We start from the raw sequence: 25,021 nt of genomic DNA on the forward strand, positions 1-25,021 counted from the left end.
AGTGTGCCCGTTAAAAAATCCGTTTAACTGGAAGCAATTCTAATTGCTAAGCTCCCTGAAAATCCTTTAGGAGCTTAGATTTACCATAAGACTACCACAAGGTCAGGAAACAGTTTTTTTTAAAAAAAGGCTTTGGGGGTATGGGTCAGCATTTTTAACCAGTCAGGAGTCTTCTGAGACCGGTGCATCCACTGAGGTAGACAGATTTGCCATGTTCACTTTAAGAATGTCCAATAATATTCACTCATTCCACCACCAAACTGTTTACAGTTCTGAAGTTGTAACGAATGATTTTGATGAGAGATGTTAACTTTCACTTACTTTCTATGAATGGGATTTTACACATATCTAAATTTATCTTACAGACATGTTTTATCAGATATAATGTAATTGGCAGCATAGTAGGATATTTTTGTTCAGCAGATATCTGGGAAAGGGGGAACTCAACAGTTCACAAGTTTCATGCTTCCTGTTCTAAGGTGTCTATGAGGAGGTCTGATATATCTAATCACCAAGGGCTCCACGTGCTGCTTTAGTTGCTCGAGATGCTCTAATATGTTCTTCTTTGTGATGATCCCCAAGACAATCCTGAAACAGATTATTATGCTAATAACTGTGTGAGAAATTAAATTAAAAGAGCTTCCAATCATGATAAAGAAAGAAAAAATAAAAACATGTACCGTAAGAATGAGATTTATGAACTTTAGGAAATAAAAACAAAAATGATTTAAAATTCCAAGTTACTTTTGCATAAATTCTGACTTTCAAAAATGACACAATACTAATCTTAAATATTGGTGGGTTATTTTTCTTTTTAAATTAAAAATAATAATTATGAAAGTTTTGAATGAAGATGACTACAAAGCAAAGTACAAAAGAAACTTAATATTGATACACAGCTATAGACCTCTGATATGTAGAGTGTCATTTATAATATTCTTTCCTTAGGGGAAAATATTTTTCAAATTTCTATGATGTCACAACACAGCAGCTATCATCTGGATCTACCTTAGTGGTGAAAAGGTAGGAACAGGCTGTGAGGAGACTTAATAAATTCTGTGGATTTTACTATAATTTCAAATTAAAATTTAAAATAATGTGCACTAAATAAACAATGCCGACCAAAAGAAACGCTCCCTAATGTTCAGGAGCTGTGATTGCCACTTCTTAAAGTAAGTTAATAAAATGTATTTATGATTAGAGATCAAAAGGACTTTTATGCATTTTTTTCCTATATAACAATTTTCTCATTTAGCGTGTCATTGTTATCACATCAAGCAAAGTGATGGACATAAATTCTAATAATGAGGATACATGAAAATATTAGATTGCTTCTAATTAAAACAAAATTACAGTTACTGGTCTTATAATGAAAATTAATGTGGCAATATAAACAGTGAAAATTAAAAAAACCTTAACACTTTAATCTTTCAATTCTGGAAGCCCCTCCAAAATACCCTTCAGGGTGACTGGAAATTTCCTTGATGATCTCATTAAGTCAACTTCCCTGTTAAACTGCCTTTGAACATTCAGAGTTGAAGGATGTCACCAGGAGACTTCAAAGAAGCCTATTCCTCTAGCTACATCCAGGTGTAAAATAGTTACTTAGTTTGATGGCTGGGATGGGAGACTGGTGAGCAAGGAGGATGGACAGAAATGCTCATGTTTTCTCATTATTATTTTAAAAATAATGTATCGATCCTTAAGAATCAATTGAAAAGTTCTCAGAGCATGGGAGCAACCTCCCCCTCCAAAAAAGCTCAGAAAGTGCACTAGATAAAGTGAACATTCACTCATTCAATAGATGTTCTTCCTTGACTAAACATCGGAGGTTTTTTTTTTAAGCCATCAATTCACTTGATTTTATTGTTGTAGTCAGGAAATGTGAAAATCTCGGCAATCAATTAAATCTGATAACACCGGTTTCTTATTCATGCTTTTCTTTCCAATGATATAGAATGATTCATCTCAGTCAGTATCAACTATACTGGTAAATTCTGCCAAATCACAAAATATACTGAGGAAAATTGCAAATGTATCAGGACCCAGTGGCAAATTTAGAATTTTACAAAGTAATCTCTATATTTATAAAGTAAAAGCCCTAAAAGAGGGAGAAAGACATATTAACGGAAGGGTGATTTGAGCATAAAAAGGCCGGAGCACTGCTTTATTAATTTGACAGACTGGAAGGAAAACAATGTAAAATGTGGCTCATATAAAAAATCATTTGCTGTTTCCTTTCCGGCTAAAAACCAATGATGTAAGAGTTAACGGGGCCTAACCCTGCATTTCCAAAGTATGTTCTAAGAAACACCAGTTCCCACGAGTTCTTCCCTATCCTTCCCTGCAACCAAAAAACAGTTGCATTTTCAAACAAGTCTGGAAAACTATGTATCCTATTATACCCCCATCTGGAAATCAAAGAATTATCAACATATTATAAGTTATGAGGAGTTCACAGTAAAGAAACCTCAATTGTATTTAATCCAAGACTTTCCAAACTTAGTCACAAAATGTTTTGAGTCACTCCTGTTAACACCCTGTTAATTCCACCAAGACTAACTGATTTTGAAAAATTCTAAGTTAAAATATTAAGTGCAGAAAATCAATAGCTAACAGAAATTGTTATAATTTACAAACATCTTTCCCTTTCATCTCTCTATTCTTGTTTTTTCCTTGCACCTAAGATTCCAGATTTGTTATCTCTCTTCCTTCAAATAACTATTTTCTGCTTCTAAGGATGCAGTATGAACTACACATCGATGATAGCCATGCAGAACTTCATAGTCTCCATTACTCCATTAAAAGATATCATTTCCTTTCTGGGTTTTAAATCATTGAGGTGAGAAAAAAACACCCCATTTCCTTATATGCTTCAAACAAAATAAAATCCCACTAGTAGCTTCCCTAAATGATCTCTTTTCTTCCCATATACGTATCAATTTATTTTACTTGACAGACAGAAATAAGGAAAATATGATGAAAGCAATTAAACATATTCTCTTAGAAAAAGTCCAACCCCTTCTTACATAAAATAAGCAGGACCGGACAAAATTTTAATTAGCTATCCGCCCCTCGCCCTATATATTTCGTTATTTTTACACTTTCTTTTAAACATTTTCCTTTCTAATATCTATGCTGCCAAATACCTGGGAATTAATCTGCAAACTGAATATGAAAATTAATCCATAACAGCTCTGTGATCATAATTAACCTTAACTCAATAGAGTAACATTTATATTTGTTAGTATATAAAAGAAAAAACCATGCCAGGAACAGAAAACAACTTGAAGCAAATAATAGTTTGTAACAACTCAGCTTAGGTTCCAGTTGTGCATTTAACAAATAAAAGGCCTCAAGGACCAGCAAAGCTTTATGAAAAGTTACCCCATTTAGAACTTACTGAGTTTTTAAACTTAATGAAGTTGGTGCCATTATTTAATCAAACAATATTCCACAAAGAAAAACAGTAAGAGTAATAAGTTATGATATATATCTCTTCTCCAATCAGTATCTGTGGTATTTAGTAATTCTAAACTCCCTGCCTTTAATTAAGAGCTTTACCTCTATAATGATTTATTTCATATTCCTAAAGAGTTATTTTAATTAGCATGGTGAAAAAAACTAAACATACATCTAATTCCCTAGTTTTATATTTCTATTCCTAACCCAATCTAATAGATTGGCCAAGAAAATGTTTTAGTAGTTTAAGAAATCACAAAGAAAGAGAGTTTCTATCAGTCACTTACAGTGCAAAATAGTAGCAAGAGACTGGGTTTGAAGTTGGAAAGACAGGTCAAGCACAGTGGCTCAAGCCTGTAATCCCAGCACTTTGGGAGGCCGAGGTGGGAGGATCAGGATATCGAGACCATCCTGGCCATGGTGAAACCCTATATCTATTAAAATACAAAAAATTAGCCGGGCATGGTGGCGCACGCCTGCAGTCCCAGCTATTCGGGAGGCTAAGGCAGGGGAATCGCTTGAATCCAGGAGACAGAGGTTGCAGTGAGCGGAGACCTTGCCACTACACTCCAGCCTGGTGAAAGAGTAAGACTCTGTCTCCAAAAAAAAAAAAAGTTGGAAAGACAGTTTGATTCCCTGAACCACAACTTGCTCAACACATGACTTTGGGCAAATTATTAAAGCTTTTTAAACTTTAATTACTACATCTGTAAAGTAGGGCTATAACTTCTTACTTCTGCAGAGGTCCTGCAAAGTTAAATGAGAAAATATGAAGGTGTTCAATAAACAAATATCCTTCCTTTCTGTTTTTTTTTCCTCCTTTCTCTAGACAAGAATCACATATTGTCCCCAATGTGTTTTGTAAAAAAAAAAAAAAAAAAAAAGGTTAAAAAAAGCCGGGTGTGGTGGCTCACACCTGTAATCCCAGCACTTTGGGAGGCCGAGGCAGGTGGATCACGAGGTCAGGAGTTCAAGACTAGCCTGGCCAAGATGGTGAAACCCTGTCTCTACTAAAAAAATACAAAAACTAGCCAGCATGGTGGCGTGCATCTGTACTCCCAGCTACTCAGGAGGCTGAGAAAGGAGAATCACTTGAACCTGGGAGGCAGAGGTTGCAGTGGGCCGAGATTGTGCCACTGCACTCCAGCCTGGGTGACAGAACCAGACTCTGTCTCAAAAAAAAAAAAGTTAAAAGAAAAACAACTGCTGTGATTCTCTAAGTGTCTAGTATTTCTACCAGCTTTACACTGTTCAGGATTGCCATCCAGTTCATGCATAATCCATAATCCATACCCTCTGTTTTTCCTTTCTAGCCTTTCTGTTATTTGGCTTCAGATAAAACAATGTTCTTAAGTTCCACAAGGAACAATATACAGTGGAAATAAAGGGGCCTAAAGAAGGAAGTGTGGAGAAACACACCCCAGGTCCAGGGAAATAAAGCAGTGGTTATGAAGTGGTATATTTGCCAAATGAATTCTGTGTATTAAGTCTCTACAAATCCACTGTCATCTGTCTCTTTCCTATATTCCTGTCAACGGAGAAACACTGGCAGTTCATGTGTAAAAGGCGGAAAAACAAATTATCAATGTATGCATTTTAAATACATGAGGATTTATTTGTCTTTAGCAGTTATATAAATATAAAAGAGTTGTGTATAGAGAAGGCAGATGAAAGGAAACAAAGCATTCGTTAAAGGAAGCTTTTAGCTAATTTACAAATTTCATTTAATTATATATTCTTTCCTCCATTACATGATAAATCAAATATTGGCTGAAAGACTAAACAGCAAAATATCTGGAAATTCATTATGTACTAGAAATGTTTACACTAAAAATAAAACATTTACAAAACTAAAACACCTTTTTGCAGCGCTCCATATAGATGAGGCCCATGATTCCCCTAGGAAAAGAAACACTCTAAGCTCAGCATGCTTTCATGCTGGAGATCTTGCAGCGCCGCTCTTCCAACTTTGAGCTATTCTTTACAAATCACTATGCTTGGCCAAGAGCAGGCAGATGACATCGTTCTTATTCTTTAGTAAACGTGAAATCTGATTGACTGATCCTGTACTTGTGACTGTACTATCTGACAGACTTTCCGATCTGGGAGCTGACTCGCGTGCTCCCCTAATAACTATGTAGATTCCACTATAAAAGGTCATATATTCTAGCAAGTGAACTGATTCCTGTGGTACCAGACTTACCCATTGTGAGTTACAAGGCACTGCCTCAGCCCCAGCTTTCGGAAAATATCCACCACAATCTCCATTGGGGTGTGGTCCGTCACTGTGAAAGGGCTCATGTCAAGAATGCTTCGAAGCTTCAATGGCCGAGGACTTTCTGCTGGAAGAGATGGGGTGTGCTGTGCAAAGCACACCCGGGAACTGCCAACAATACCTTCTTGCTTTTTTCTGGCACTTTCTGAAAAAAGAGAGAGAGAGAGAGACCAACACTTTAAAAATGACAGATTTTTAAATAGGCAACCTGTTTATTCAGAGATTTAAAAAAATTAATGTATCCTGTGACTTCTGATTGCTTCATTTTTTCCTATCTTTTCCTTAACCAAGAAAGGAGTCAACTGAAAAGCCATTTAGCAATTTTTTATATTTGATTGAATTAGAAGCCAATAATAATAATATCATCTTCATGGAAAGACTTTTTTAGTTAAGTTATATCACTGTACAATTTTCTTAACTGAAGCTCTTTTCTAACTTGGGGGCTAAGGAATGGGTTTGGAATACGGGATTTTAAAACCTGTACAAATTCGGAGTGCAGTTTATTATAGGAATTCATCATCAAATGAAGCCTGCCTCTGCTGAATGTTACTTATTCTGCACTGGAGGTGGCACTAAAGAGTGTTTCATCCTTGCTTTCACTATGCTGTGTCCTCCATCCCTATGAATTTGCTGGTTCTTTTCCTTTTCTCATGTTGAAGTATAATTTTCTAGGAGTGTCATGAACATTACAGATGAGATCAAACTACAATTATGCAGATGATGCACACAGACTGATCTTTGGGGCTGTCTTCTTTGTAAAGGCTTTGTTAATTTCTCCTCTCCAGTGTGCTCTGCTTGAAGTTCTTCTGTCCTGCTGCCTACTTCTACTCCACCTTTGAAAGAACTAAAAAAAAAAAAAAAATCTGAATGAAACTGCTAGATAGGAAGTAGCAAAGATGGAGAAAAGTTCAGAGATCACATAAGACAGAGAAGGAAACTCAACAGAGAGAATTTGAAAATAGTCAAACAGTCATTCAGCTTTATGTTTCTACTTTGAGTTAATATTAAAACTGAGTATATAAAAATATGGTATTTGTTATAGTGAAAATATTTTGGCCAGGTGTGGTGGCTCAGACTTGTAATTCTAACACTTTGGGAGGCTGAGGCAGGAAGATCACATGAGACCTGCAGTTCAAGACCAGCCTGGGCAACATAGGGAGACTCTGTCTCTACAAAAAAAAAAAAAAAATTAGCTGAGCATGATGGTGTGCACTTGTGGTCCCAGCTAACTGGGAGGCTGAGGTGGGAAGATCACTTGAGCCTGGAAGTCAGGGCTGCAGTGAGCCATGATCATGCCACTGTACTCCAACCTGGGTGACAAAGTGAGACTGTCTCAAAAAGAAAAAAATATAATTTTTGAAGACAAATTTTACTGCAAAAATATTTAAGCCATAATAAGCATCAGTCCTAAATTGAGAAGCAGGTATTATTGCAAACACTGCACTGCTTTTTACTCTTTTGAATACTATTTTTTATTTGAATACTTTTTTTAATTTTTTAAACAGTCTCACACTGTCATCTAGGCTGGTATTCAATGGCGCGATCTTGGCTCAATGCAACCTCCACCTCCCAGGTTCAAGTGATTCTCCTGCCTCAGCCTCCCGAGTAGCTAGGATTATAGGTGCCCACCACCACGCTCAGCTAATTTTTTAATTTTTAGTAGAGATGGGGTTTCATTATGTTAGCCAGGCTGGTCTTGAACTCCTGACCTCATGATCCGCCCACTTTGGCCTCCCAAAGTGCTGAGATTACAGGCATGAGCCACTGCGCCTGGCCCACTATAGCCTTCCTAACTATGTTCTAACACATTTGAGTAGGAAGGCACTAAATAAAGTCCCAGCAGCTAGTACTTACTTGACCACCTTAAAAGCAAGATCAGGCCAGGTGCAGTGGCTCATGCTTATAATCCTAGAATTTTGGGAGGCCAAGGCAGGTGGACCACCTGAGGCCAGGTGTTCGAGACCCGCCTGGCCAATGTGGTGAAACCTTGTCTCTATTAAAAATACAAAATTAGGCCGGGCACGGTGGCTCAAGCCTGTAATCCCAGCACTTTGGGAGGCCGAGGCGGGTGGATCACGGGGTCAACAGATCGAGACCATCCGGGTCAACATGGTGAAACCCCGTCTCTATTAAAAATACAAAAAAAAATTAGCTGGGCATGGTGGCACGTGCCTGTAATTCCAGCTACTCAGGAGGCTGAGGCAGGAGAATTGCCTGAACCCAGGAGGCGGAGGTTGCGGTGAGCCGAGATCACGCCATTGCATTCCAGCCTGGGTAACAAGAGCGAAACTCCATCTCAAAAAAAAAAAAAAAAAAAAAAATACAAAATTAGCCAGGCGTGGTGGTGCATGCCTATAGTCCCAATTATTTGAGGGGCTGAGGCAGGAGAATTGCTTGAACCCAGGAGGTAGAGGTTGCAGTGAGCCAAGGCTGTGCCATTGTACTCCAGCCTGGGCGACAAGAGTGACACCCTGTCTCAAAAAACAACAAAAAAAGTATGATCACGGCATAGAAAAGGAGATAGTCCATTAGCAACTGACATAAATGATTTTTGAAAAATACCCAGTAAGTTGCTTTTAGCTCATAGTAATCTGACTAACCACTGAATGGTGTCTGACAACTGAATGGTAAGTGTAAAAACTACTAGACATATCATTAATGGATTCACAAAATAAAAAGATGTAAACTTTGACATCAATAGTATGAAATGTGGACGGGGGAAGTAAAACCCTATAGTTTTTGTATGCAACTGAAGTTAAGCTGTTATCAGAAATATATAGTCAAATTCAGAATGCTCTAAAACTGCAATGGGGTTTGTAAATCATTTCTAACTCTAGTATAAAAGTTGAAAGACAAAAGAATTAAAACTAACTATAGCAAGCCAGGTACAGTGACACGTGTCTGTAATCCCAGCTGCTTAGAGGTGGAGGAGAGGGGATCGCTGAAGCCCAGGAGTTCAAGTCTACCCTGGGCAACACAGAAGACCTTATCTCTAAAAAAATAACTATAGCTAAAATTATTCCTTATTAGATATACAAAATAAAAACGTGAATTATGACATTAAATAGAATAATGTTCTGAATTTAAATCTCAATTATCAATCTTAAACACTGACAGAATAACAAACATTATATCATCAATGAAATTATATTGTTTAAACATTTAATGACAAAATATGTAATTTAAATTTTTTTAAAATTATTATTTAATGGAATGTTCCTCATATATACAAAGTACCAGAAGTGAACATTCAATCTCTTTGACTTAAATTTGTCATTTATAAAATAACACTTTTCACTGGGTGTGGTGGCTCATGCTTGTAATCCCCGCACTTCAGGAGGCCAAGGCAGGTGGATCATTTGAACCCAGGGGCCTGAGACCAGCCTGGGCAACATGGCAAACCCTGTCTATATAAGAAATATAGAAGTCAGCCAGTGGTGGTGGTGTGTGCCTGTAGTCCTAGCTAATCAGGACAATGAAGGGGGAGGATCACCTGAGGATAGGGGAGGGGAGGCTGCAGTGAGCCAGAACTGTGCCACTGCACTGCAGCCTGGCAAACAGGGTGAGATGTCTCTCACCCAAAAAATCACTTTTATGCTTTCATTTCATTTGAAAGTTGCTAAAGAGAGATTTTAAATCTCTCTTAAATTAAAATATTCTGAGTTAATCAGCTTGATTTAATCATTCCATAATATATACATCACATAAATAATTTTTATCAATTAAAAATAAAATTTTTCAAAAAGGTATCACTTTTATATAAATACAGTTCTGTGGCTGTTGTTTTGTTTTTTTAGAGACAGGGTCTCACTCTGGACTCTAGGGTCCCTCCTGTATCAATGTTGCCAGTAGCTAGGACTACAGGTATGTGCCACCACATCTGGCCAATTTTTTTTTTTGGTAGAGGCTGGGGTCCTTCCTATGTTGCCCAGGCTGATCTTGATCTTGTGCCAACAAACCTCCCACCTTGGCCTCCCAAAGTACTGGAATTACAGGTGTGACCCACCATGCCCAGCTGAATATAGTAATTATTTTAACAAGCATTATTTATTAAACATTTAAAAGTATCGGGATATCTACTACACTGTTATTTTCATTTTTTAAAAATATTTTTGATGCTGTTCATTCAAAGGCCCTTGAAACTAAGAACATTACAATTTTCATTTTCTGATATGATTCAGGCTTTTTCTTTTTCTTTTTTTTTTGAGACAGGGTCTTGCTCTGTCACCCCGGGTGGAGTGCAGTGGAGTGATCTCGGCTCACTGCAACCTCCACCTCCCCGTTAAAGCAATTCTCCTGCCTCAGCCTCCCAAGTATCTGGAATTAGAGGCATGTACCACCATGCCCATGTACTTTTTTGTGTTTCAGTGGAGCCAGGGTTTCACCATGTTGACCACCTGGTCTCAAACTGATCCATCCGCTTCAGCCTCTCAAAGTGCTGGGATTACAGGCATGAGCCTCCATGCTTGGCCTCAGACATTTTTTTAGTCTCAGCGTTCCTGTTGTAATAGCCCTAAGTAATCTGAGACATCTCATTTGGATTTACTATTCTACAACATTCTGCCTTAGTATGAAATGGCAATGTAATTTAGCATATTTCAACCATCTTATTTTATGAAACAAACAGCATGGAAAATTTTCTTGTCCTTCAATAAAGTATTTATCATTATATATAAAAATTATATGTATTATATGATGTAGCTATATATAACATATACATTTTTAACTTATATACAGACCTGTACACTAAGTTCTATATATATAAAACCTATATATAATTATGTTAATATTTCTATAATTATATATGTATTATAATTATATGATTTATATATTATATAAAATTAATATTTACACATATCATTTTCATGTATAACATAAATTAATATTTACATATATAATTTTCATATATAGATATGTATTTTTAATATATAGAAGATATATCTCTCCCACATGAAAGATTACATATATAAACCATGTTTATACATATATACTATATAAAAACATGTTTATACATATATAAAACTACATATAATATATAAAATTACATATAGAAACATATATATCAACGTATATATGTAATTTTCAATTTATTTATCTCTATATAAAGCCTAGTATATAGATCTGTTTTTCCCAGTTAAAAACTTAAAACTTTACAAAAGCATGTGGGTAAAACATTTAAGGTGTGCTTAAAAAGTCATGTGACTAACATTTCTGATGACATGGCTTGACACCTCACATACAGAAAGTACCCTCATTTCCTTAAACCAACATTATCTCCTATCTCGATATTCTCTCCCTCAAGATAGTGACACAACTTTAACAAATCCATCCACAGAATCACTGAGATAATGAATAGTTCTTAATTTCCACACTTTAAAAACCTGCCTGGCCTTTTCACCTTAATTTTCTATATAAATACCCAAATCCTGACCTTCTTTTTCTTTCCTTTGGCTGGCTACTAGTAAAAATCAGAGAATGGAAATCTTAAACAATGAAATTCTTTTCTGACTAGGTCTACCCACGGTAATGGCTAAAAAACTAAAACATTTGGCCAGGCACGGTGGCTCATGCCTGTAATCCCAGCACTTTGGTAGACTGAGGCAGATCACAAGGTCAAGAGATTGAGACCATCCTGGACACAATGGTGAAACCCTATCTCTAATAAAGATACAAAAATTAGCTTGGCATGGTGGGACGCACCTGTAGTCCCAGCTACTTGAGAGGCTGAGGCAGGAGAATCACTTGAACCCGTGAGGTGGAGGTTGCAGTGAGCGGAGATCACGCCATTGCACTCCAGCCTGGGCTACAGAGCAAGACTCCAGCAAAAACAAAAAGAAAGACTTGAATGTAGCCAAGCATGACAAAATACTTTGTCATCTGCTCTGGCAACTGTATTAGCTAAGTAAAATTTAGAATGATGGGACTGCTAGGCCTTGAAAAATCCTTCCAAAACTAGCTTGTTCCCAAACTGAACCGGGTGTTCTCTGTAGGATCTCTTTTCTTTTCCTTTCTTTTCTCTCTCTCTGCTTTAACAGTTCTTACAGATTAAAGAGTTTCCAGGTTGATTTGAGAAATACTCCCCTACATACACTGTCTGGTCTTGTGCCATTCAAGTGGCACAAAAATTATTTCTCAGTCCTTTGCAATGGCCATATAAGTAAGCTGGAAGGGAGAAGACATGCTCAAAGGAATGACCTTTCAGACAGGCTAAAGGCTTGACACTTCCATTCAGGGTATGGGACTAAAAACTGGGGAGTAACAAAGCAATGGCTTGAGTACACCTATCCTTGATCACTTTTAGGGTTTGGAGGAAGAGATTTAAGATTGTGTAAAAAAAAATAAATACGTCTCAATGCCTCCTTATCAATATTGCAGGACTATAAGGTAAGGAAAAAAACAAATTTTAGAGAAATACAACTGCTTCCTCTGCAGAAAGTTTAATTTATATCCAAGAAATATACTATGGCTACAACAGGACTGATATACTTTTTCAACCTGGCATTTGATCAGAAACAAAAATCTCAATGATTGTCACTTTACATTAGATATTATAAGTTAATATTGTAAACCTAACTCCAAAGAATGATAAAGCAAAACGGTGTTAATCTGATACGAAAGAGACCGATGAAGATGAGATTTTCACTAACCCATATTCCAATAAGCCAACTTTATTAAATACAAGAAGGTATTTGCCTGAATGTATTTAGCTAAGGTCTTATATTATGCGCTATTTTGAATAACCAAGATCAACTTATCAAGGCTTATCTGAGTGAGAAAAGAATCTGACTCCAATTTCTGATAACAATGCCAGATCAAAAGATAAAACTCTATTTAGCAGAAAACAATCCACTGAAGCATTTCCTAAAGAACATAAGATTTTAAGGGACACAAAATAACATCCCTACCGCCCCAATCCAACCCATGAAATGTTACTGCTTACTGTTTTCCTTTCTTCAGAAATCTATCTCATATATACATATATATAGATATATATATATATTTTTTTGAAAAGGTACCTATTGCAATTGTCAGGTCTCTTCTGAGGGCAAATCCCACTAATCTCTGAGATTCTTTTGACATGATGACAGGAAATCCATTGTAGCTGGTTTCATTAATCATGTTTTCTATATCATCCACTGTCATATTATCCTGTGTCAGGACAGCTAAGGGAGGATCGTTCCTTCGAGGTCTCATGACATCAGCAGCCAGGGTGGTATGAGTGAATTCTTCTTTTGCATCCAAGAAAGGGTATCCATTTAATCGGATGTGTGCTTCATAAATGCCTTCCCTACCAAAGGCATCTCCAACCCATTTACTGGTCATTACTGCAGCCATAAGGGGAACAATATATTCCAAACCTCCAGTAAGCTCAAAAACAATAACCACCAGGGAGACCGTCATTCTTGTCACACCACCTGAAAAAAGTAAGCACGCCCTGGTCAGGAAGGACAGGATCCTCATCACTACATTTCATTAGAATTTTTGCACTAAGCAGTTAAAACCAAATTGTAAACAGAACTCAGGCAGTGAAAGGCATTATTGTCTGAAACTGCTACTCCTCTTTAAGGACAATAATCACTACTTTTAATAAGACCTAGAGAAACACCAATTTTCTTTGTTTATAACACAGAAGTCTATTAAAATAACGTTTTAAAACCTGTTTATTTCATATTTTAAAAAATCAAAGCTTATCAACTAAAACAATTTTGCCATTCTGGTTTACTGCTGTAGCAAAGACATGATTTCACCCTTATAAAAGCTTATTCTAATTATTAAGGAATTTGATAAAGCACATCATGGTTATCTTGTTTGCTACCAATTTACAAATTAAACTCACATATGGGTAGGATATTAACATAATAAATTTCTCCTCTAAATTTTTTCAAAAGGAGTAAAATATTTTGATGCCTCTGATTTACATTAATGATGCAAGTAATATCTACTCACGGAAAACTATTTGGGCTGGACACAGTGGCTTATGCCTGTATTCTCAGCACTTTGGGAGGCCAAGACAGGAAGATCGCTTAAGTCCAGGAGTTTGAGACCCGCTTGGGAAATACAGTGAGACCCTGTCTCTACAAAAATTAAAATTACAAAAAGTAGCCGGGCATGGTGGTGTATGTCTGTGGTCCCAGCTATGTGAGAGGCTAAGGTGGAAGGCTCGTTTGGGCTGGGGAGGCCGCCGTGAGCTGTGTTCATACTACCTACGGGCCCCTTTCTCGGTATTCTCACCGTTATCAACCCAGTCCAAGCCCTCATGACTTTACTGCTGTTTTCCTTTGTACTTTTTAAGATTTGGGGTCTCACTCAGTTGCCTAGGCAGGTCTCAAATTCCTGGGCTCCCATGATCCTCCCACCTCAGCCTCTCTAGTAGCTAGCATTACAGGCAGGTGCCTGGCTATTCCTTAATTATAATACCATATTATCTTACCTCCTTGACTCTGGGCCCCATGACCACCTTATAAGCCATGTTCCCTGGCTAATCTTTCCTAAGTACTACTTTCACTGTGTTGCTCCTTTGCTCAAAAACCTACCAGGGCTTGTCAGTTTGTACTGTATTAAGCTCAAGCTCTTCCTTTGTGTTTTTCACCTAAAAATAGAAGGGAGACAGATCCTACCATATATTACCTACCTACCCGATGGCAGTCTTGTCCTAATCAGTTTACAATGACTTGTTTTTCAAACTTGTTTTTCAAAATAAGTACTTATTTTGCCAGGCACTATTATAGCAGCTTTACATGCATTTTATCTCATATAATCCTCAAAACAATCCCAGCAGATCACTGGCTGTTATTTCCATTTTATATAGAGAAAATTAATTCAAGAAGGAACTTTCTCAAAGTCATCAAACTAAAAATGGCAAAGCTAGGACTGCCACAAATCTGACCAACTTCAAATATAAAATCATCCTGACATAAATCACGTTGTCTTTTCATAATCTCTTCCTTCTCACCAATCCAATTTCGTTTTCCAAAGGCACCCAAAATGTACTTTCTACTTAGAGTCAATTTCTTCAAATCCTCATGAATGCAAAATTTATTCCCATCCTAGTTCCTTTGTCTTCACATTATAATCTTCAGCAAAGTTACCTTTTCCTTAAATTCTGCTAATCTTTGAAAATAAAGCTCATGTTCTACTCTTCCTGAAGTGCTTCAGCTCTTTCTTCTTCTATATTCCTACGATATTTAGACTCTGAACACTGTATATAATCATTCATATTCCTCACTATTGTATTCCCGGTGTTGATCTTGTCTCCTCAGCTTGACTAGAGTGGCGATTGGGTCCAAGTTCTTTTTGTTTTATTCACTGTATCTAGCACAAAGCTAAAAAGAAAGTGGACATTTAATAAATACTTGCTACTTTGGTAAAAATGATTCTGTCCTTCCCTTTTAAATTACATTACATTTCTGAAGATAAATAATCACATAACTTTTATTCACTACACAAACATGGTCAAAATGGCAAGTATTATTAAATATTATAACCAAAGTTTAGCTGACATTAAAAAAAAACAACGATTTTTTCCTGCCCCAACAGACATTAAATAAATTCAAGTACATAATGCAGGTATCTTGCTTTTCTTCTCATTAAAATGAATAATTACCTTTTCTAATTTTATTAATAAATTAAGAAATCAAAGATCTCTTTGGTCAGGATTCAAATTAAGCTTCTGTTGTACTTTGATGGCTTCTGCCATACAGTATTAGGTTATATTACAATATGCTAATGCCATTAAATTTTTGTATTAAAAAATGTTCTAAGACAGAAAACCAGTACTGTATAATACCTTAATGGTACCACTGTTTCTTTTCTGTTAAAACATTTCCTCCCTGAACTCTCCTTCACTCAACCAATCTGCCCACCAATTACGCAAGAATGTGTCCTACTTTCTCTTGGCTCTCTCAGACTCACAAACATCCACACACAGGCAGACAGAGCCACATTACCTAAGCATGCAGCAGCACCAACCATGGCATACAGGCCAGGTGTGATGCAGTCGGCCCCAACCTCACACCATTCCTTGAAGATAAACCAGTCGTGATGATAGTAGGCAAGCTGCTCCACCGCAATGCCCACAATCCTGCCTGCAATGGCTCCGATGGCCATGCTGGGGATGAACAAGCCCGATGGAACCTGGAACAAAAACAGAACTCTTAATGAGGCAGAGATCCTCTACTCACAGGCTGAAATTCACATTCTACACTTTCTAACACTTGATTCTTTTCACACTGTATTCACACTGCAAAATCCTAGCACAAATAAAATACAACAACAGAACTCCTAATGAGGCAGAGATCCTCTACTCACAGGCTGAAATTCATATTCTACACATTCTAACACTTGATTCTTTTCACACTGTATTCACGTTGCAAAATCCTAGCACAAATAAAATATAACAACAGAACTCCTAATGAGGCAGAGATCCTCTACTCACAGGCTGAAAGTCGCATTCTATGCATTGTTTCTAACACTCTTGATTATTTTCACACTTTATTAATATAGCAAAATCCTACTATAAATAAAACTATAGCAAAATCTTGTGCCTTAACAATCCCATGAATTCAGTTACAAAATAACAAACCACATTCTCTAGGCCAAAGGGAAAAAAAATTCAAGGGTTATTTTCATTAGCTCAAGGTAGCCCTAATATCAGTCCCTAACAAAATTTTCATTAGTCCATGATTAAATGAAAAAAAAATGACAATCTGCTGGATACAATATATACTATCTGGGTGACAGGTACAATAAAATCTCAGAATATACCATTATAGAGTTCATCTGTGTAACCAAAAACCACTTGTAACACAAAAGCTATTAATATAAGAAATATGTATTTTTTAAAAGGACAATATAAAGTATTTTTCATAAAACCAAACTGATTCAGTTTGAAGCACTGTCTTTTACTTCAAGATTCTGTTCTCCTACATATTTACAAATGATGGAAACGGAAGATGCTATTCATCTGAAGTGGTACAATGTTAAGTGGACAAACTTATCAGAGTTGCCCAATATTCTGAGTGATATACTCATAATAAATCTCGTTTTATTATGCTTTGTGTTACTGTGCTTCACGCATGTTGCAGTTGTTACAAATTGGAGGTTTAGGAGATCCCTGCATCAGGCTACTCCATCATCACTACTATTCCAACAGCATGTGCTCACTTTGCATCTGTATCACATTTTGCTAATTCTCTCAATACTTTGAAACTTTTCACTATTACTATATCTGTGACAGTGGTCTGTAATTAACAATCTTTGATGTTACTGTTACAATTGTTTTACTGCACCATGAACTAAGCCCACAGAAGAAAGTGAACTTAGAAGTGTTGTATGTGATCTGACTGCTCCATTGAGACTCAATGATACTGAAATTAGTCCAACTAAGAAACATACAATGGCCTCTAAGTGTTCAACTGAAAGAAGTCATGTCTCTCAGCTGGGCATGGTGGCTCAAGCCTGTAATCCCCAGCACTTTGGGAGGCTAAGGTGGGCAGATCACTTGAGGCCAGGAGTTCGAGACCAGCCTGGCCAACATGTCAAAACCCCGTCTCTACTAAAAATAAAAAAATTAGCCAGGCCTGGTGGTGTACGCCTATAGTCCCAGCTACTCAGGAGGCTGAGGCAGGAGAATTGCTTGAACTCAGGAGGCAGAGGTTGCAGTGAGCTGAGATGGCACCCCTGCACTCTAGCCTGAGCAACAGAGTGAGACTCTGTCTCAAAAAATGAGTCACGTCTCTCACTTTGTATCAACTGAAAATGGCCAGGTATTAGGACTCACACCTGTAATCTCCATGCTTTGGGAGGCTAAGGCAGGAGGATAACTTGAGATCAGGAGTTAGAGACCAGCCTGAGCAACATAATAAGATCCCATCTCTAGAAAAATAAAATAAAAATAGTCAGGTGTGGTGGTGCATGCCTGTAGTCCCAGCTACTCAAGAGGCTGAATCAGCAGGATCACCTGAGCCTAGGAGTTCAAGGCTACAGTAAGCAATTACTATGCCACCGCACTCCAACCTGGGTGACAGAAGGAGATCTTGTCTCAGAGAAATAAAAGAAGGCTAAAAATGACTAAGCTTAGTGAAGAAGGCATGCTGAAAGCTGAGAGACACCAAAGTCTCAACTTCTAGCTGCAGTCAGCCATGTCATGGATATAAAAGAAAATTTCTTTCATTAAATCAAACCAGCCATGATATTCCCTTAAATCAAAGCCTAATCCAGAGCAAGGCCCTCACTTTCTTCAAGTCTATGAGGGCTTAAAGAGGTGAGGAAGCTACAGAAGAAAAACTGGGAGCTTGCAGAGGTTGGTTGATGAGGTTTAAGAAAATAAGTTCTCTCGTAACACAAAAGTGTAATGTCAAGCAGCAGGTGTTGATGTAGAAGCTGCAGCAGGTGATACAGAAGATCTCGCTGAGGTCGCTGATGAAGGCCGCCACACTAAACAACAGATTTTCCACACAGATGAAACAACAGCCTTCTATTGGAAGAAGGTGTCAGCTAGGACTGCCACAGCTAGAGAGAAAAAGCCAATGCTTGGTTTCAAAGCTTCAATGGACAGCCTGACTCTCTTGGTAGGGGCTAATGCAGTTTGTGACTTTATGTTGAAGCCACTGCTAGTTTACCATTCTGAAAATCCTAGTGCCTTTAAAACTTATGCTAAATCTACTCTCTCTGAGCTCTATACAAACAGCAAAGCCTGGATAACAGCATATCTGTTTACAGCATGGTTTACTAAGCATTTTAAGCCCAGTTGAGACCTACTGCTCAGATGAAAAGATTCCTTTTAAAATATTACTCATCACTAATAATGCACCTGGTCTCCCAAGAGGTCTCATGGAGATGTGCAAGGAGATTCATGTTGTTTTCATGCCTGCTAACACAATATCCTTTATGCAGTCCATGGATAAAGGACTAATTTTGACTTTTAAGTTTTACTAAAGAAATACACTTCCTAAGGCTATAGCTGTCATATATAGTACTTTTGTTGCAGCGGGTAGCTAGTCAGGCATGTGCAGGGCAGGCGAGGCATCCCCTCAAAGCCACCAGGAATGTCAGGCAACCATCAGGTGATGATAGTCAGGAAGCTCTCACATTGTCTCTCTAAAATAATAATTGGTTGCAGCCAGGGCCAGGGAAAGGCAGTCTTCCAAAAGATAGAAACACCTGAAACTTGTGATCATCAGCTTTCTGGTAAGATCTCAGGAGTTGGGTGAGTGGGCTTTGGCATGCGCATTAGAAGCAAATAGTTTAACTTGTATACGACCTCCGGCCGGTAAGCAATGAACACCTCAGGAAGCATGCATACAACTCCAGTAAATACCCTGCGCATATGCCCCTGCCAAGTGCTTACAGGCCACTGTGCATGTGGGCAGCTCACCCCAAAAGAAGAATAGATGGAAAAAGGATGCCAGATGCCAGAAGTATGCCAATATATAAAACCCTAAGTCCAAGGTCAAATGGGGCACTTGTCTTCCAAGATGCCCACTTGACCCTCTTTCAAGGGTATTTTAATTTCTTTTCATTCTCTCTAAAGCTCTGTAATAAACTTTCACTCTTGTGCTAAAACTTGTCTTGGTCTCTTTTTCTGCCTTATGTCCCTCAGAATTCTTTCCTCTGAAGCGGCAAGGGTTGAGGTTGCTGAAGATCTGTATGGATTTGTCCCTGGTAACTTGGATACCCACCACCGATAACAATTTCTCTGATGGATCTGGGCAAAGTTAATTGAAAATGTTCAAAAAAGTATTCAACATTCCAGATGCTATCCAGAACATTCATCTTTCACGGGAGGAGGTCAGAATATCAATATTAATGGGAGTTTGGAAGAAGTTGATTCCAGCTCTCATGGATGACTTTGAGGGTTCAAGACCTCAGTTGAGGAAGTAACTACAGAGTTGTGGAAACAGCAAGAGAACTAGAATGCTAAGTGGATCCTAAAGATGTGACTCAATTGCTAGAATCTCATGAAAAAACTTGAATGGATAAGCAGTTACTTCTTATGCATGAGCAAAGAAAGTGGTTTCTTGAGGTAGAATCCACTCCGGGTAAAGATGTTGTGAACATTTTTAAAAGGGCAAAAGATTGAGTTTTCCATAAATTTAGTTGATAAAGCAGTAGCCAGGTCTGAAAGGATGACTAATTTTGAAAAGAAGTTCTACTGTAGGTAAAACGCTATCAAACAGCATTACATGCTACAGAGAAATCTTTCACGAAAGGAAGTGTTAATCAATGACAAATTTCACTGTTCTCTTATTTTAAAAACTGCCACAGCCGGTCCTACCTCCAGCAACCACCAATATCAAGGCAAGACCCTATAGAAGCAAAAAGATTACAACTCACTGAAGACTCAGATTACCGTTAGCATTTTTTAGCAATCAAGTATTTTTAAATTAAGGTATTACTTTTTTTAAAGATATAATGCTACTGTAACATAACAGACTATAGCACAGTGTAAAAAAGTTTTATATGCATTAAGAAACCAAGACACTTATGTGACTCCCTTTATTAAGATGTTCACCTTTATTGTGATGATCTGAACCAAACCCGTATCTCTCAGGTAAGTTTATTTATATGAATCAATTAAAAAGTGGAAAATATTTATTGATTAAACCTAATGAGGATAATAGGGATGATCATTCAAAGACTACTGAAAGAGGCCAGGCGTGGTGGCTCATGTCTGTAATCCCAGCACTTTGGGAAGCCGAGGCAGGTGGATCACCTGAGGTCAGGAGTTCAAGACCAGCCTGGCCAACATGGCTAACTCCCGTTTCTACTAAAAACACAAAAATTATCCAGGTGTAATGGTGCACACCTGTAATACCACCTACTTGGGAGACTGAGGCAAAAGAATTGCTTGAACCTGGGAGGTGGAGGTTGCAGTGAGCCAAGATTGTGCCACTGCCCTCCAATCTGGGTGACAAAGTAAGACTCTGTCTCAAAGAAAAAAGAAAAAAAAAGACCACTGAAAGAGTAATAGTTATGACCCTTCTGAATATGAAAGAAGCCAAACACAAAATGATGGCATGTTTGAGTCTATTAGGATATTAAAAGGATATACAACAGAAAAAAATCAGTGTGTTTTACACTCTCTTGCCAGGTCTGATTCTTCAGCAAGAGCTGAATTAAAGGTGGGACTTGATAAAGGTCTGCCAATTGCCTTCAGTTTCTTGTAGCTCAACTGACTGTGAGACAGTTGGGATTTAGACAACACTTACTTATTGTAGAAAAAAGAGCTTTAACAGCTTTTAACTTGATCCCCTACAAAAAAAGGTAAAACTTTAAGGCTTTTCTATTATTTAACTCTTGATACTCAGTGGACTACAGACTGAGAATAAAAGAAAATAGACCTTATTTCAAAAACTAATGCCACTCCAATTTTGTAGAAACAAAGCTGTTATTCCACATTAATTTACATCTGTAAAAGCATATTACCACTAGCAAATACTATTACAAAAGTACAGGTAATTTAAAGAACAAGAATAAGCTGATATGTACTTCCCCATATATATCACTGATAGTCATATAAGAAATCTTATTTACTGATAGATCACTAATCAACAAACGTTGTTATTTTATAAATCCAAAATAAGCCATGTCCCAGGGCATAAGGCCCAGCTGCCTTAATTCCTTGACAGAAAAAGGCACGTATTTATAGACCTAGTAATTTCACTGAGTCTGCAGTGTCTTTAAGCTAACATCCTATACTGGTATGAGGCAGAATAATGGCTCCTCAAGGATGTCCCTAACTAAACTCCCAGAACCTGTGATTCCATTCTGTTACATGGCAAGGAGTAATTAAGGTTGCAGAAAGAAAGCTGCAAAGCAGCTGACCTGAAAAAAGGAGATTATTTTCTGATTTATCTGTGTGGGCCTAAAGTAACCACAAAAGTTTTTCAAAGGCAGAAGAGAGATTTAGCAGAGTTTGTGTCAGAGTGAGACAAGGCAGACTTGACCAGGCATCGCTGGCTTTGAAGATGCAAATAGAGGGCCAGGAGCCAAGGAACGCTGGCAGCTTCTAATAGCCAGAAAAGGCAAAAAACAGACTCTCTCCTACAGCCTCCAGAATGCCCTATCAACACCTTAATTTTAGCACAGTGAGATCCATTTCAGATTTCTGATCTCTGGAACTGTAAGGTAATAAACCTGTGTGGCTTTTAAGCCAATGAGTTGTGGTAATTTATTATAGCAGCAATAGGAAACTAATAAAACTGGTTTTAAAACATGAACATGAATTCTCTGGCACTCATCCCACTAAGCGTATGTGGGATGACATTGCTCTGAACAGTAGTGGCCTCTGTGACTGCCTCAATGAGCAGAGTAAAACAAGTCATGCTGCAAGACTTCTTCAGCTACATTAAAAACAGCCCTCTTGGGACGCTTACATTTAGAATCCTGAGCTATGATGTAAGAAACCCAACTACTCTGAGGCCACCCGCCCCAGAAAAACCACCGAGAGAGAAGAAAAGGAAAGCGAGAGCGAGCGAGCAAGCAAGCACGAGCGTGCATGAGAGACCGAGTATGCGGGATTGATCCCAGGAGCCCAGGTGTCTGAATCTTTTCAGTCTAGGTGCTAGTCATGAATGAGGGAGTCTCTGAACTATACTCAATAATAATTTAATTGCACACTTAAAAATTATTGAGAATATAATTGGATTGTTTTTTACACAAGGGATAAATGCTTGAGGTGATGGATACTCCATTTACCCTGAGATTATTATGCACTGCATGCCTGTATCAAAATATTTCATGTACCCCCAAAACTAGATATGGCTACTGTGTACCCATAAAAACATTTTTTCAAAAGGAAATGAAAAAAAACAGCTTTGAGATGATTAGCCTTCGCCATATCTAAGAACAAGTATACGAAAGACCACAAACAAAAAAATGGCCACTGAGCCCTTCCCAAATCGTTGGCCCAGTATCAAGAACAAAGTAAGTAGCTACCTTAAGCTGCTAAGTTCTGGGGGTAATTTGCTAAATAGCAACAAATAACACCCTCAACAATCTATGCTAAGAAATTATCATTTCCGTTACTTAAAAATTAAACTCAAAAGTACTTTTATCAGTCATTTATGAAACAACAACCTCTCTCATTCCATATATAAGTTTTGAACATGTTTTGAACCCAAATAGCACCTCACATTAGCACTTACCTTAATACCAAAAGTGAACACTGTCATTATGATTTTAAATATGAGTGCAAGGCATAACTGCCATATAGCTGAATATACTCCAATGCCTGCTGGACGATCAGGAATGTCATCAACAATTTTACTGGCATTCATGTCATTTCTGTAGTCACAAAGAGAAGAGGATTCCAGGGGACCACAGTCTGTAAAGAGCTCTTTGATCAGTTCACTGGTGTTTAGCCTAGTGTATGGATTAGGGAAGGCTATCACAGCAGTGATGGCTGCAACGATAATGACTTCCAGAACGGGGTACTTTCCAAATTTGGTGGACTTGCGTCGACGACACCAAGCAATATTTGCCCTAATGAAAAAGGCTCCCCAAAGCCCTCCAAATACCCCTAGGAGAATAAAAGGAAACAGTTCAAAAAGGTACCATGGTGTATGATACTCCACATAAAAAAGGACCAGACGGCTGTTACCAAATGGATTGATGGATCTCAAAACAAATGCAGCCACTAAAGCAGCAAAAAATGATCTCCATAACGTCTTCAGAGGAAAATAATAGCTAACCTAAAAAAAGGAAAAGATAAATTAATGCTATCATTTTATAAGATGTGTCTGATATATTATAACTTGAACGGCAAATAATAGCTCTAAATTTTGCTGTAGTTAGAATTTACATATAATGGATTTTACTATAAGAAGAAAAATTGACATTATTATTTTTGGAGATGGTGATCATCACTACAAAGTCACAATATCAACTGATCATAAATGTCTAATAAATATTTAGAATACCTAGCACTGTTTTATTTTCAAAATGAGTTTCACATTCAATTCAATCATGGTGGTTAAAAATAAATGTACCATCACCAATTCCTGTTAGCTTATAATGTATTTAATTTGCCTCTTCTATATTAATAAAAGAAAAGAGAATACAAACAACTAAAAGAAAAAAGTAAATTTAAAAACATTCTTGAACTAAAAGAGTTAAATTCCTAGAGGTAGAGTGTAGAATGGGGGTACCCAGAGGCTGGGGGTGGGGAGGTGGGCAGGGAAAGGGGAGACACTAGTCATTGGGGATGAAGGAACAGAGAAGGAGTAGGTCCTGGTGTTCTATCACACCGTACAGTGACTACAGTTCATAATAATGTATTACATATTTCAAAACGGCTCAGAGAGGATTTTAAATATTCTCACCACAAGGAAATGATAAATATTTGAGGGTTTTGCTAATCACTCTGATTTGATTATTCCAAAATATATACATGCATAGATGCATCACATTATAACCCAAAAACATAAACAATTATTATTTGTCAAAAACCCAGGATTTTAAAATAAAAATAAAAAACTAAAAACATTCCTGGTCACAGTTTTATGTAAAAAGAAAAGTCTTAAACACCTATAAGAAAATAAAAACAAAATAATCCACCGAAGTGACTAAAATTATTTCCTTAAACATCAGTAACTATATCAGAAATAATCGCATGCAAAAAACTTTAAAATACAACAAAGGAATTAATTAAAATGTTTTAAATAAAAACTAGTTGGGAGGCTGAGGCAGGAGAATCACATGAACCCAGGAGGTGGAGGTTGCAGTAAGCCAAGATTGTACCTTTGCCTTCCAGGTTGGCTGACAAGAGCAAAACTGCCTCTCAAACAAACAAACAAACAACAACAACAACAAAACAAAACAAAACAAAAACCCCACCAGCCTGACCAGTATCAATATGGCAAAATCCCATCTCTACTAAAAATACAAAAATTAGCCAATGGTAATAGATTGTGAAACATGTCTCACATGTCCTCTATTAAGTCAAATTCACAACTTCTTACTTTTAAATATGTCAACAAAGTCAAGTCAGATTTTAAATAATTACTAATATTTATACATAAAAAAATAAATTTAAAAAATAGTGTCCTCCAGATATGGAACATGAGTAACATTTACTTTTTTTTTTTTGAGACGGAGTTTTGTGCTTGTTACCCAGGCTGGAGTGCAATGGTGCGATCTCGGCTCACCACAACCTCTGCCTCCTGGGTTCAGGCAATTCTCCTGCCTCAGCCTCCTGAGTAGTTGGGATTACAGGCACGCGCCACTGTGCCCAGCTGATTTTCTGTATTTTTAGTAGAGTCGGGGTTTCACCATGTTGACCAG

General features: G+C 37.5%; 1 protein-coding gene across 14 annotated transcripts in view; it reads right to left on the minus strand.

The window, feature by feature from the left end:
* CLCN3 (chloride voltage-gated channel 3) overlaps positions 1-25,021 on the minus strand; it is a 102,369-nt gene that overhangs the window by 4,449 nt on the left and 72,899 nt on the right. For 7 of the 14 annotated variants that reach the window (XM_017970148.4, XM_002745221.7, XM_078366277.1 and 4 more), the window contains 5 exons: positions 22,885-23,430; positions 15,685-15,871; positions 12,754-13,152; positions 5,666-5,882; positions 513-588 (listed from right to left, as the gene is read on the minus strand). In XM_017970148.4, the coding sequence (XP_017825637.2) occupies positions 513-588; positions 5,666-5,882; positions 12,754-13,152; positions 15,685-15,871; positions 22,885-23,430 (1,425 nt within the window). Of the gene's footprint in view, positions 1-512; positions 589-5,665; positions 5,883-6,455; positions 6,582-12,753; positions 13,153-15,684; positions 15,872-22,884; positions 23,431-25,021 lie in introns of those variants that run through there. The other 7 variants (XM_035292661.3, XM_008992465.5, XM_078366279.1 and 4 more) reach the window with 2 other exon arrangements.

This window comes from Callithrix jacchus, chromosome 3 (assembly GCF_049354715.1).
Source record: "Callithrix jacchus isolate 240 chromosome 3, calJac240_pri, whole genome shotgun sequence".
In the NCBI taxonomy this organism is placed as follows: Eukaryota; Metazoa; Chordata; class Mammalia; order Primates; family Cebidae; genus Callithrix; species Callithrix jacchus.